The sequence below is a fragment of the Xiphophorus maculatus genome, chromosome 12 (genome assembly GCF_002775205.1).
Source record: "Xiphophorus maculatus strain JP 163 A chromosome 12, X_maculatus-5.0-male, whole genome shotgun sequence".
Classification (NCBI taxonomy): Eukaryota; Metazoa; Chordata; class Actinopteri; order Cyprinodontiformes; family Poeciliidae; genus Xiphophorus; species Xiphophorus maculatus.
In genome coordinates, this window is record NC_036454.1 from 26,454,281 (window position 1) to 26,469,302 (window position 15,022).

Below are 15,022 nucleotides of genomic sequence, written 5' to 3' on the forward strand. Positions count from 1 at the left end.
AGAGCTCGCTTTAATAAAAAAAAAAGAAGTGAGAGGGGGGGGGTTGGATGTTCGCCTGTTGCATGGAGACGGCAATCCAGGTGATGCATCAGCCAATGGCAGGAAGCCAGAGACGGGCATCAAGGTTGGGGCAGCTGATGGATTGGGAGAGAAGCACTGGCGCTTGCCAAGCCGCCGAACGCGGTCGTAAATCACACGTTTACTGCCAAGTTGTGTGTCGCTGCGCTCTACGGCATTTCTTATGATGTCAGCAGCACATTATCATATTTAATCAGACCCCAGCAACTCACGTTAAAATAAATTAATAAAGAAAAAGGGAAAAAAGAAGAGACCGTGGAGATTGAAGTGGCAAACATTCTCATCCATAAACATAATTGGCGTCCAAAACATAAAAGAAAATGTGGATATTTATAGGCCAGTTTACAGAGTGGAGTTCATACTCTGAACGCTCAGCTTGTTAAACAATAATATTTTATTTAATGTAATCCTTTTTAGACGGTGACACACGTGTTTCGCGACTCCCCCCCCTTTCGGCCGACGGCAGCGGATGTAACCCGCTGTTAAAGCGTTTACATTACAGTAATACAGTTCATCACATGAAAGTCAGGCGCAGTGGAAGGGCATGGCGTTGACAAAGGCAGAATGCTCTGGATTTTTACCAACCAGGAATATTTACAGTTGCAACTGTTTATGGAGGATAAACATAATTGCGAGCAAGAAAAAGAAACAACAAAAAAAAAAAAGATTTGCAGATCCTTCACAAGCAGTTTGTATTGCAAGGTTGAGCTATGACACACATTTTTATTTTACATTGATATGATTTCCATTTTGATTCAGGGGAATCATAATTGTTAAGAAAAAAAAAGAAGAAGCAAAAACTGGTCATATAATCTTAAGAAATGATTTAAAATAAGCTCACTCCTCCCCCTGACTATATTAGAAAACAGATCAAACAGTACCATCCTTGTACAAAAAGACAATAAATCAATTATGGTAATAAAAATAAGAGTATATTGTAAATATATATTCATATTTTTAATTTTCTAACTGTATTTACAAGAAGAGAGTGAATGAGGGGTGTTGCCATTTTTCTGGATTTGGTCCAAAAAGCAGAATTATGACCTTTAAAAGAAAGAAAAACAAAAAGCAGAAAAAAACCCAACTCTTGATCAGTCCATCCCATTCTCCTGACCGAACAGTGGAATGCCCAAAGTGAAGAGAGAAGTTGAGTCCATTTGTTTTCTGTGAAAAATCACCATTCGACATCACCAGCTGCAATCTGCAGTCCCATTGGTCCAACACAGTCTCCGAGCTCCTCTCTCGCAGAGGATTTAAAGTCACATTATTATTACTTTTAATATTTTTAGCTTCATCTCTGGGAATGTATGCGGGGTGGAAGGCGAAGTCCAACCCCATGAGGCAGGGAGCTGAGGAACTGTCAGTGTCTGTGAGCGAGTGTGAGGTGTCAACGTTTCTTAATGGCTGCCCCGTTGGAGTGGGGAGGGAATTTGGGTAGGCAGGGCTCCTCCGCTCCGGCGTCGTGAGAGAAAACAGAGTCCTCGCCGGAGGAGCAGGTGGAGCTCCGCGTCTCCGGGTAGCTGGGCGAATATTGGTCCAGAGGGACGGAGAGCTCCAGGTAAACCTAGGAGGAGCAACAAGACGGTGAAACATTGAGCAACTTCTCTTCCAACTAGGGATGCAAGTTATCGACTGATAACTGCGTTGATCTAAAGTTTGGTTGGTTGTAAATACCTGTATGCAGTCACACTGATAACAAATGTAAATTAAACATTATGCGCAAGCACACCTTTAAAGATCCTCAGGGAAAACGTGATTATGCATTCTTAACTCTTTGGTGCAGAAAACTGGTTAAAATTTGATTTATTAACTGTGTTTATATAACGACTTTAGGTGGAAATTGGACTGCACATGAAAACAAACCTTTATTAACCATTCAGACTAACAGACTACAAAAACTGTGTTAGATGTTATCCTGTGAAAGTAACTCAGAAATAGTCCAAATAGTTTGGATATATTTTTGTACTTTATTTCCTTCTTACAAAAGGTTTCTGTCGTGTTCATGGTTTAGCGTAGGTATGGAAAGCCCATGTTTGACCTGTTTTGCTCTGGCATTTTGCACCCAAGTTTGTGATGTGTCGTATCCATCGAAAGAAAAAGATCTAAAACTTTAGACACCTCACAAACGAGATATTAATAAAAACTTCCAACATGGAAAAACCTCACAAAAACATTCAGTTGTAGGAGAAAGAGTTCCAGGATTCAAAATGCCACATGAATTAAAACAAGTTATCGCGAGTGAATGCAAAAGAAACAATTTCCCTCAAGTTCTCTAAGGGACTCCTTAGTCATCATGTCCTCGTCTTCGTAGCACATCAGTAATTTTTTTATTGAGAAGTTGACGCTACTCCATCATGCAGCTCGGCAGAATGAGCGCTATGAAGATGATAACTTTAATTAGCTTGTGTTTATATTTCAGTTCAGAACCTCATAGTGCATTTTCCATCCCACACACCAGACTCTGGGTTGTTTCTCTTTCCCGATCTGGTATGGCCCCACCATCTTTGTTTGTGTATTAACTGGCTCTGCTTAAGGATGACCAGCGGCACCCTCTGCTGGTTAGTGGTTAAACTAACACTAAGAGAATATATAACCAAATTTTGTTAATCAATTGGAACCAATTTTAATCCAATAAACTCTTAATCAACACTAAATCGTAAATCGATTAATTTTGTTTTCTAGAATCTGCTGCTTGCGGGGCAGGTCCAGACTCACCTGGTCGGACGTCATGGCCAGACTTCGATCTAGATCCTCCACCAGCTGTTTGAATGTGGGTCTCTGAGAAGGCACTGCATTCCAGCAGTCCCTCATCATCATGTACCTGCACAGATCACAAGATCCAACAATCAAGCTCCCCGAACGTCAACCTCAGCTTTATTCTCCAAGATCAAATCTCACGTCGAAGGAATGTTAAACTGGTCAGAGTGGAGCTCATAAAGCAGACATTCGGTCTCCGAAGGTAGATGATATAACAACAAAACTGCACGGTATGTTCCAGCTGGAGCTCGCACCGTGCTAAGCATTTTATTTTATCAGCCATCACACAAACATTAAGTGGGAACATTATAATGTTGCCAAGCACCTGGAATGTTTTTCTGCTATAAACCAACATGGGTAATATAAATATTAATGCCAACTGCTTAGACAGAGAACAAGGTGTGAGACTAAGCTAAGAGTCATACTGTCGGCACTTGTTTACTAGCCTGTTGGTAGCTTTTAATAATAATAATAATATTTTATTTTTGGAATGACCAGTCATTTTGAAGCGTAAACACTGCTACTACATACATGATACCTTACAGAACTTGAAAGGTGTAAATACTTTAAGTTTTAGTCAGGTTACAACCAAAATCTTCCCTGTATTTTAGCTGGGAGTTTGACAAATATAGGTCTCAAAAGAGTGGCATGCATTTATTTATTTTTTTAACCCTTTTATGCTGATGCCCTATAATAGAATCAGCTGGAACCAATTACCTTTAAATTGGTAAATGGTGTATATTTAATCTCAGCATAAATCCAGGACCTCAAAGGTTTGTTTGTAGTGAACAAACTGCATTATGAAGACCATCCAGACAGAGTGGCGTGTATAACATGTTTACTAATATTATAACTAAGAAGCCAGGCAATGACAACAGTAATCAAAAAGCTGCCAATATGGGGGCACAGCAAACATGTGGGAAAAACAGGTGCTCTGGTCAGATTACATTAAAAATTAGACTCATTTGGAGGAAAAATCATAATGTTTAACAAACCAGCACTATGGTGAAAAATGATGGTGGCAGAACAATGCTTTGGGGATTTTATTATTTATTTTTTTCATCTTTTAATCAGCAGGGACAGAAGAAGCGGGTCAGAGTCGATAAGATGAATGATGCTAAATACGAAATTGTGGAAGCAAGCTCTTTAGAAGCAGCAAATGGATTAAGACGAAGGTGAAGACTCGCCTAAACATGCAGGCCAGAGCTAAAATGGAGTGATGTTTGTTAAAACATATTGATGTGTTAGCCTGGGCTTAAAGTCCAGACAGCAATACCACTGAGAACCTGTGGAAGGACCTGAAAACGTCTGGTTTAAAACATGTCAAGAAGCATGCATCACTTTTGCTTCCATCTCTATGCAACACTTGTTTTTCTTGGTTCATCAGAATCCAAAAATGGTGTATTGAAGATTGTGGTTGAAAATGTGAAAAACTTTAATGGTTTGGATGCCTTCAGGCAGCGTTTGGTTACGTCGTCCCGATTTGTTGCTTTCAGAGAGTATGGAAAGGAAAGATCATTACTGTTTAAACTGTAAAAGCCAACAAAACAGTGCAGCGTCGCTTCCTTACAGCTCATGAGTGCATGTCGAAGGCTTGTCCATTCGGTGACCTTCCTTCAGCAGCTTGAACAACTCCTCCACTGGTACACCAGGGTACGGAGAGCCTCCCAGGGTGAAGATCTCCCACAGCAGAACCCCAAACGACCAGCTGTAGAGAAAAACCAGAGAGAGGCGTGTTTTATTCTGACTGTATAGAGGTTTTATTCATACAAGGCGGAATCAGGGAAGTGAGAAGTGATACTCACACATCACTTTGGTGTGTGTATATCCGGTCAAACAGAGCCTCGGGAGCCATCCACTTCACCGGTAAACGACCCTACGGAAAAGGCGCAGATCTTGCTATGCTGTCTCAGTATGAAATTAAAATAATTACTTTTTTTTTTATTAAAACTTCGGCAAAACTCACATTGGTGGTCTTCTTATAGTAATCAATGTGGTGAATATCTCTTGCGAGACCGAAGTCAGCGATTTTCATCACATTGTCCTCAGTCACCAACACATTGCGAGCTGCCAGATCTCTGTGGATGCACTAAAAGCATAAAAACGGATCTTATTAACACTCAAGTGACAGGATATATATTAGATGTGGAAAGATTTAACGGTTAGAACATCACCCTCTAAAGCAAGCTGCAAACTGTTACTGGCTACCTTTTTGGAGGCCAAATACTCCATGCCTCGAGCCACTTGGTACGCACAGGACACCAGGTCTTTGATGGACATGGTCTCCACTGGAACCTGGTCTGGATTGTAACAGTACTCCATCCCTGGAGGGCGCCGTGCTCGTAAGTACTCCCTAAGGTTACCCTTGGACGCGTATTCAACTATAACATATAATGGACCTGGAAATAGAAACAATGCTTGTTGATATTTGTTTAATATATATATATATATATATATATATATATATATATATATATATATATATACATACAAAAAAAGCAAAAATAGAAATTAGCCAGTTACTGGTATCGGTGAACAACAAGGTTTTAAAACTTTTTATTTTTACTGTAGTCTGATAAAATGCGTCATCATAGCGTTTCTGCGGTTTGAAATCCTTCTAATGAGACAGCAAAACGTGCCAGAAGGACCAGAGTTCTTCTGGGTGGCTGTTTCTAGTACAGAGTAATCCAGCGGTTCTCACATCCCACCTGTTGCTGAACAATAGCCGTTAGCTGGCTGAGAGAGCACGGTTAAACTTTTTCTTGCAAATATGTGACTAACTGCTTTGATAAATCCAGCAAGAAATTATGGATTAGTCCCAAAATCTGGCTACAGTGATGAACTCAGACCTGGACCTTCAAAAACACATAAAGATTACTACAAAATCAGCCTTTTGTCAGGTGAAAAAAGATAATATTCTGCCCAACAAGCACTTGAAAATTCTCAGTCAAGTTTAAAACTCCAGCCAAGACTGCAACTGAAAAAAAAATAATAATAAAAAGCACTAACTGCTGACTGCAGAATGTGGAAGCATAAACATGTTCAATCAATTACTTTAATATATCGGAGCCAAATGTGAGTAGAACATAACCTGCAGCTGTTGCCAAAAGTCATGAATAAAATTGCGTCAGTATGGATTAGCAAACTGCAATTTACTGAAGGCTTTTAATTTGAAATGTGAGCAATGTCAGTTTTAGGGTCATTGGAGTTCAGGGTTTTTTCTTTTTTCTTTAAGCACGAGTAATTGTAGAGAAATGACAGCAGCCATAGCTTGATAGTTGAATCAAGCTGCGAGCTCGGAAGCTGGTGTCAGAATCATTTATACATGCTTTTCTACACACTCCCCAATGAAAGGCTTACAGCAGCACCCTTGTCTGGGGGACAACCGTGTGTGTGGGGGTGTGCGTGTGTGTGTGTGTGTGTGTGTGGGCACCAAGCGGGTCAGGTCTGTATCAGCTCCCTGCTCGTCTCGTCTCCTACCATCTTGTGTGCAGGCTCCCAGCAGATTAATGATGTTCTTGTGCTTCCCAATAATCTTCATCATCTCCATCTCTGAAATCAGGTCTGACAGGTCTTTTTCTGTAGCATCAGCTGCACGGGGTGAAATGAAATATAAAAGAAGTCATGTTAGAGTAATTAGTATTCATTCTGCTGGTGACGAGGCAAAAGAAAGGCTTCCCGGTTATGACCTTGCTAGATATAAACACCATCACTGTAGCTGTTTAATAACAGAGTGCTGTTTGTTGTTTGTAGAAAGCTCCTTGGGGAGAAGCACTTAAAGCACAAGACAATAAATGCTACTTTCCGTCCATCTTCACTTCTCTGTGGTGTTTAATGAACACCATTTTATGAGATGGCAAGGGTTCTCATAAATCTTTATTCTGCTCTCCCAATTGCTCCATGGCAGGGATCCAGTTGTAGATCCTTCTCATCCAAATTTTTTTTTAATGTCCCTGAAGTCTGGAGATCGCCCCTTTGTGCCCATTTTGTTTTTACACCCTAAAAACTTCCCTTTCTGCAAGATATACATTACCCAACTCATTTTTGTAAATCACAAAAATTACCAGAGAGCTCAGAAAGTTTACAGCACATTAACTCTTTAGCTAAATTACTTACATTTCAACATTTTCACCGCAACCTTGGTCACACGGTTCGGCTTCTCCTTGTCCAGACCCAGAACTTCCCCCATCATCACCTGACCGAAGCAGCCTTCACCCAGAGGCTTCCCGAGAACAAGTCTGCGAAGAGGAGAGGCTTTCAAATGAAGCAACAGCATTCAGCTGTTAAGTGAGTAAAGATTGTTTATACAGCACTTTTACAGGTAAAAACCACAAAGTGCTTCACAGAAGCTACAAAAATAAAAAGTTAACAAGCACTTTTGAAAATAGATTGCCTCAAGAAATAAACAGGAAAGAGGCGCTAAAAACAAACCACACATGGAACAATGTAAAGCAAATAAGATGTTTGTAACTGAAAGCCTATGAAAACAAATTCTATTCAATTTAACAATACTATATTTATCCCAAATGGAAATTCAATGTTGTGGTAACTCGTATCAAAGTATCTGTTATCTCTGGTAGCAGTAGGTCTTTCAGAGAATCTGTAGAAGCTTCTGACTGAAGATAGTGTTGCTGTATTTCAGTCTCATGACATGCTAACAGCAGAGATGATATTACACAGTAACTTCCCCTGGATGATGCCATCAGCACTGCTAATCCACCTTGTTTGCTCTTGCCGCAACTCTTTAAATCCCTGTCTGGCTGTTTGGCTAGGAAACAGGACAAAAAGATGATGAAGTTGTGGATATGATCTTTGTTACTATTGAAGAGATGGTTTGAACTTCCTCCTTCTTTCTGCTATTTAGTCCTGCTCTGCAACAAAGTCTCTTTTCCGACTCTCCTGGGATTTTGGGCTGTGGTTCAGGCATTATTTGAGCTTTTGAGATGCTAATCAGCTGCTCCCAGTTGGAAAATGAATACCTTGTTGCCACAGCTACATATCATAACTGTAAGAAACTAAGAGAGAAAAAAAAAGAAGAAAAAACTGAGAGCAAAAATCATTCCAGTTACGCAGGGAATAATTTTTCAAACATGCAATGTCTCAAAAATAAAGAGCTAATCCAACAAGCTGCCACCTTGAGAGACGCAATTCCAGAACTGCAAATTTCTAGAAATTGGTTTTAGATGCTGTTTAAAAGAAAAAGTCCAAAAGTTCCAAGACAATACAAAAGTGGAGAAAGGATAACAGAATCAGGCTAGACTTGTTTCCTCTGGTCTAAACAAGCTTTGACCAGATGATCTCAGAAAACATGAGAATATGTCAAGATTTAAGAGGCTATAACTGCTCTAAAATTTTTCTCTGTCTTCTGTTTGCTGAGAGTTGTTTTAACCTGACTGGAGACAGTAAATCTCCTTATTCAAACATGTACAATTTCTGTCGGAGCTCCCCGGGCATGAAAGCGCAGACGACAATCTCCAGCTCAGTTGGCGAGACGACGGATTCAACAATGGTTAGAACATGTGCAGCAGGTAGCGTCAACGACTACGCTGAGCACCAACCAGACAGACAGGAGCCACCACAAATTCAAAGCGGAACGAAGACCTACTTGTCTCTGGGGATCTCCCAGCGTGGATCCTGTGGTAGCTCATATTCAGATACTCCTGTCAGCATCGGAGTGCCACTGGAGGAGAGGCGGGAGGGACGAACCAACATCACTCCAGAGTGGATAGAGGAGCTCGAGTCCACAGACACCTAAGGGAAAGAAGGGGGACATTACTCCTCTCAAAGTGGCACACACACAGATATGAGCAATTAACCCCTGGTGCAATTACTGCAACAAAAAAGAAAAATAAATAAATGGAAAAGTCTCAGCAGTCTTCCTATACGTACCTGATGTAAGACCTATAACGCATATAAAGAGTCAATGCGTTTGGAAATGTGTGATTTCGCTAAACATAATGAATGAAAGCTTTGAGTTTATAAGACAGAATGAGCCACCGCCAGAAGGAAAGATGAAAGAGTATAAATATGGCAAACCCCCTATCTACTTTCTGTTACCTGTCTGCGCAGAGGAATGCTTTTGGCCAGCTTGTGGACAGCCAGCTGACTGTTGAAGTCGCTCTTCTTTGAGGAGGCCCGAATCTTGAGGATGATCACGATGGTGATCATGATGGCGATTAGAAAGAAGCCCACACAGTAGATCACCACCTCCAAGTAGGTGTTGCTGGACGGGGGGTACGGTGTGACAGCTAGATGTGCAGCGGCATGACAGAGGAGCGGGGAGAAGCAGGGTAAGCTGTCATGAATCAGCTAAAAGTACAAATCAGGACAGAATGGGCTCACAGCAAGGAATGACCAATGCTGTTACACACGTATATACAAAAATAATAATAAATCAGCAATGTCGTACAATGTTTAAAAGTCAGACTCTTTGAACTGTATGGGACAGAAATTCAGCACATTTCACTCTTTCCAATCAAACTGAAGTCATATTCTTCAGATGTTCTGGCAGCTTAGAAAATAGAAAAGCAATTGTTTCGATCTTGCAAAAACATCCATGCCTCTTTTTCACACATTTTCTCAAACAATAAACTTCAATGCAAAATAGAACATATTTGTGAAGTGGAAAGAAAAGGATGCCAGGTTCTCAAAAATGTTTTACAGATAAAGACCTGTAAAGTGTGACACGGTAAATGTGTATCCTTAGCATGACACGATCATTTCCAAAATCCATCGTTGTAATGGCGTTTTTTAAATTTTTGGTTATTTCATTCAGTTGCAGTTTAAAATGAACATGTTGAACAAAAGGAGTAGTTGGAGAATAATAATAAAAAAAAGATCAGGATGATGATTTAGTTTGTTTTCCAAAACAAATCAAGCCAAAGTTGACTCTCATCTGACCAAAGCAAACTTCTCCATATTTTTACATGGCTTGTGACAAACAGCAAAAATGACCTTTGAAACAACAACAACAAAAAGGTAAATATCTGATATGTGAAGTGTTAAGATAAAAAGGTTGGAAAATAGTTTTATAAATTAACCTTGATGGTGATGTTTAAGCTGGATGCATATTGGGAATAAATTACATGCGCGAGGGCTGGATTAACTAATTAATTTAACACTAATTAACACTGCACTTTGTATTGGTTTAATCACAAAAAGTAACCAGGTGAACTCCACAGAAACATACACATAAAGTTCAGTTGCTTCTTGATTTACTGAGGCCATTTGTCCATGAACGCTTACAGTTCCAAGGATCTGACTTTTAAACACGTTCATTACATTATAAACAATTATGTTTACTTCATAGTCCACGTCTCATTCTACATAAAATTCAACAAGCATTGTGAGGTTTGTGCTCAGCTTCAATTAAATGACATCCAATTGATTCTCATGCTTCAATTTTAAATGAGTTGTGTGTTGGTTCTGGTAACTCAATGCTCATCACACAATACGTGAAAAATAAATTACAGAAAAACTGTATTTAGATTAAAAAACAAACCCATCAAATTCAGATCTTGTTTTTTTCCTCCCACTTGATAAAAGCACCAACATTTATTCATACCAGTAGAAAGGGTGTAATAGGTTGCACGTTTCATCAAACAAAACAAACAAAACAAACAACAGTAATAATTTAGTTTGAGAAGCAGTCACAAATTTGGAGTGGTTGCGAAAACAGCTTTTCTTTATGTTTTGTTCTACCGATGAACAGCGCTCATAAACTCTTAAAAATGAAATAAGATTTTGTGGAATAATACATTTCAGTTATTGTTATTTCAGTCTGTTGTAAAGCACAATTATTTTGAGGTCACAGTCATTAGGAATGGAAGGGGTTAAAAACTTAGGCCTATTTTTCGGTTGTTGTTCATTAGGGATTTGCTTTTGCAGCTAAGCGCATGCTACCAGGTCGAGATCTGGATAACATTGTAGCCGCAGTAAAAGCCAAACCTAAAGCATTGGGAGGCAGGATTTACATACAGTAATTAAAGTATATCTGAGTCATATATTCAAAACCACTTGTGAAAGGACACCAAGAGGAATCGCAAAAAATTAGTATTTTTGCTCTGATAATAAGCAATTAAAAAATCAAAGGTTAAACTATGGTGTGGCTTGTGGTTTTCACAACGGCCCTGCTGTAAGTTAACCGTCTGGTTATAGTTTGTCAGTTTTAAAGACAATTGAATTGTAGGTTGCGTTAATAAAAGTAGGTCAAAACAGGGTGTGTTTTTTTCTCATATTGCAGCATCTGGAAACAGAAGTTTGATCCAATAAATAAAATAAATCACTTGCATTGAATTAAATCTCAAACCATTAACTACACATGGAGCAGCCTGATGCAAATATCTATGCATCAGCAACTAAAACTATCCTATGAAAGCTATTAGAATCCTGTTTGCAAAACTCTTGCAATCAAAACTGTCTGTGTATTCCAAATTATGTGAACAGCATCAACTCACTCTTGTGGCCTCACCATCTCTGGAATCATAGGCCAAACTCAGTTTCTCTTGAAGGAATGAATTCAAACCACCGGCAAAAGAAACTTTTCACACAACTGACCACTGACAAATTCTCAGACTTGATTAGAAATTAGTAACAAAATAGCTAAACTTTACAGTCTTATTACTGACAAAATGAATATATTGAATAATAAAATGGGAATAAAAATCAGATTAATGAGCGGACGAGGAAACGGGAGGCAGAAAGGTTAGGGTGAAGGGCAAAGAAGCCAATGAGCACCAGAAGCGCTGAATTAAATTATTCTGGATCCCCACTGTCCAACATATGGCAAACTCAAAACGGCAAAGCAACAAAACAAGAATATCACAGCATAAAATCAGCAAACCATGAAACAAGCATGTAATAGAAAGACAATTTACAACAGCCTTTAATTTAAATGCCTAATGCAGCCTACAAAACAGAATGGTCTTACTTTGAGTTGAAGTCAGTCAAGTCAACCGCAATGTCCAAAAATCCCAAAATTGAAAAAGGAAAAAAGCTTGTTCTCTTCAAACATTAGGGGTAAAGCTAGTGTCCCAGCTGCAAGTTCTCAGCAGAATCTCTAGTACTTGAGGTTAGAAAACCGAGGAAAGTACCCTTCTTGTCGACGCATGGAGAGGTCGCTAAGGCAGGTCTCCACAGGAAGACGTCCGAAGAGACATTCATGTCTCTATGGGAATGCAGAAATGTGGGTCACGCAGATCGCTTTCTAGAAGTTCTCCAGTGAACACTTTGAACGTTTGAAACAAATCTTCTTCCTGGCCAGCAGGTTAGAAGAAAAAGGTTCAGAGCTCTTGTGCCTCCACTGGGTTAGTGTCCAAGGGGTAATGGCGACGCATTAAATGATGGTTCTGCCTTATGTAGACTTCTGCGTCGGCAAGAAAGTGACATCTCACTATGAATGTGTTCGTATAGTCCACTGGGAAAATTGTAATCCATCACTATACTATATATATATATTCTAGGATGACAAACTTGGAAAAACGTGACACCAAATCCCTAAACTGAACTATGAATTTTGTGAAGCGTCCCAATTCTAATAGTCATAACTACAAAAACGCATTGTTCTTTCTTTCTTTCCAATTTAACATTAAAAAACTATAGATCCACAAAGAAGTTAAAGCATGACAAGAACTTATTAATCTTCAGCTTGATCAGCCCTGACCGCTTACTGAAAACTCAAAAATTGGATGTTTTCCAAACAATGAACACTCTATAACTAGACGCCACAGGGTCCTTTAGTTTTCATTGGGGCTTAAATGATTAATCGTATAAAAGGACACAATCAGAGAAGCAATTAACCCAAAAAAGAACAAAAGATGTATACATTTTGCATTTAAAATAGAAAAAAATCATTTGTCTGTAAATATTTTCTACCCAGAACTGAAGTATTTTTGAGTTTTGTAAAATAAATAACGAAAAAAGCTACTCTATTAACCCAAAATATAAACAGATTAGTATAGATGTTAAGTAAAGTGGAAAGGCTGAACTTTTCCCATTTTGATGTTGGAAGATTTTTTTAAGCTGCAGATGCATACTTTGCTACAAATGATCAAGTATACACTAGATTAGTGTTATTGCATTTTGGTAATGTTCATTCTCTTAGAGGAAATTGTTTATTTGCACCTTTTAATGCAATGTGTAATATTGTAAAAAAAAAAGGCTCAAGTGGTTAAATAAACATCTGCAGGATGTGCCATTTTTTAAATTCACTTAATCAATAGAACAATAATTACTAAAATAATCAGTTGTGGTCCTAGTTTTCATCATCTGTAATGGAAGATGTTTAATTTTGGAAATGTTGGAAGTTTTCTGTTTTATCTAAGAGGTAAGGTCAGATCATTTTCAAGGAAACACACATACTATCTTGGTAGTGACGGGTTTGTGGACTATGCTAATTGTGAATACAAATTTCTTAAAATTGTTTAAAATATTAAATCTGCAATAATTTTGTTTTCATTTGAATCGGAAAAACCTTTATTTACAACTACTTTCACATGCTAACAGCAGGTAGGACAGAAAAACAGCTTGAACGCTGTTCTTTAATCTTTTCATCTTAGTTCTAACAGAGGTGTTGTCTTCTGTAAAGGACAGATTACCGCTACTTTTGCAGTGTAATGACCCCATGTTGAGATGTGCAACTCAAACAAAATATACTGTCTGAAGTGCAACCATTACACCCCTAACCAACACCAGCAACACAAATGAGTTACACCTGTGAGAAGGCTGACTGACAAGCAGCTTGATAATTGGAGGAGGGCCCATTCCAACATCCTGAGGAATGAGACGCATCCTTTGCAGCGAGCCAATTATCAAAGCCAGCCACTGTGCTCACAGCAGGAAATGACATCAGCAATACATGTCATTTGAAGCGCTTGTCAAGGAAAATCAGCCTGATACAAATTTAAATGCAAACACCCGTTAAGTAGCAGAAAGAAAGAGAGTTCAAAGTGAAATCTGACCAAACAACCCCTACTATAAACTATTAAATGTAATTCTAGGTGACATCTCACCCTTTAACAGTATTGCTACTTTCTCAACAGCTCTTGGGGTGTTTGGCATTTGCAGATTTCCCCCAAACAGAAGAGACAGCAGAGCATGCCTCTCGTGCTCTGCCCCATCTTAAGAGTTAAGATGGAGCTGGAGTCATGCTGAGCTCAAAGGGAGGCTCCGGCTTCCAAACACATTTGTCACTGGAATCGTCGTCAGACAAGACTCGATTCAGGCAAACGTGGAGGAGGACAGCCAGGCTTGAGATGGAAACATTTTTAAATGATTTAAAAAAAAGTGTAAGAAAGAGAGAGACAGAACCACTGATACCTTCCAAGACCGTCAACCATGCTGAGTTATGAGAGAACCCGATAGAATTGCCCGCCAAGCACGTATACTCCCCAGCGTCATCAAAAGAGACATTTCTCAGTTGAAGGACTTCCATTTCCTTGTCCGTGGTGTTAACGCCAGCAGTCTAGAAAATAAAGGAAGTAGACCCAGCAAGGCCCAAGAGGGGAGAAGGGACCATGAGTTTAGGATTCTGAAGGGAAAAAAAAAAATAGAGAGGCGTGTACTCCTCCTCAACACAAGACCATCTACCAGAAAGGTGACACACCCAGAGACCCAACAGGGGGCTCTGTCAGGAAGAGCCCTCCAGTATCTGTTAGTGGAAAAAGGTTGTTAGGCTGAGTCTGCACTGTTGAACCTCGCTTTGGGCCACACCATCACCACTTAAAATACCTTCGTCTCATCTCTGCATGCAAGAGATGGGCATGGAAGACTCCACAGCAGAACAGGGCGCACTTAGGACTCAAAACAGACAATTGGGAGGTATGGAAGCAGATAAGCAAAGGGTCACAATTAGAGGAGGAAAAAAACGAGAGAGGGAGAGACGGAGAAAGAAAGAGAGAAAAAGTTTGTGAGCCGTGTAAAGAGGACTTTGAAGGGCAAGGGAGCAGGAGTAATAGAAGAAGGCAGGAGAGGCCTTATTAGGAGGGCACCGAACAGGCATGAGGCAGAAATGAGAGTGGGTCCGACATCAACCTGAGACTAAACACTTTCAACTGTTCTGCTGGGAATTTTCCATAGCGTCATTTACAGTCAGGATCACTGAGGAGAGAGGGAGGGCGGGCAGAACGGATGGAGGGAGGAGAGAAACAGCTGAGCTTGTCTCAGGTTCTAAGTTTTTCCAGGTGGTCCT

The 15,022-nt window shown here is 39.6% G+C and overlaps 1 protein-coding gene across 7 annotated transcripts in view; it reads right to left on the reverse strand.

Annotated features, from left to right (window-relative positions):
* Positions 1 to 449: 449 nt before the first annotated feature.
* Positions 450 to 15,022, reverse strand: part of LOC102231629 (fibroblast growth factor receptor 1-A) — a 33,727-nt gene continuing 19,154 nt past the window's right edge. For 4 of the 7 annotated variants that reach the window (XM_023344204.1, XM_023344202.1, XM_023344201.1 and 1 more), the window contains 10 exons: positions 8,887 to 9,083; positions 8,441 to 8,586; positions 6,952 to 7,073; positions 6,316 to 6,426; positions 5,044 to 5,234; positions 4,802 to 4,924; positions 4,641 to 4,711; positions 4,406 to 4,543; positions 2,794 to 2,899; positions 450 to 1,642 (listed from right to left, as the gene is read on the reverse strand). In XM_023344204.1, coding sequence (XP_023199972.1) covers positions 1,466 to 1,642; positions 2,794 to 2,899; positions 4,406 to 4,543; positions 4,641 to 4,711; positions 4,802 to 4,924; positions 5,044 to 5,234; positions 6,316 to 6,426; positions 6,952 to 7,073; positions 8,441 to 8,586; positions 8,887 to 9,083 — 1,382 coding nt within the window. In that variant the 3' untranslated portion in view covers positions 450 to 1,465. Of the gene's footprint in view, positions 1,643 to 2,793; positions 2,900 to 4,405; positions 4,544 to 4,640; positions 4,712 to 4,801; positions 4,925 to 5,043; positions 5,235 to 6,315; positions 6,427 to 6,951; positions 7,074 to 8,440; positions 8,587 to 8,886; positions 9,084 to 14,151; positions 14,297 to 15,022 lie in introns of all 7 variants that reach the window. The other 3 variants (XM_023344200.1, XM_023344198.1, XM_023344199.1) reach the window with 3 other exon arrangements.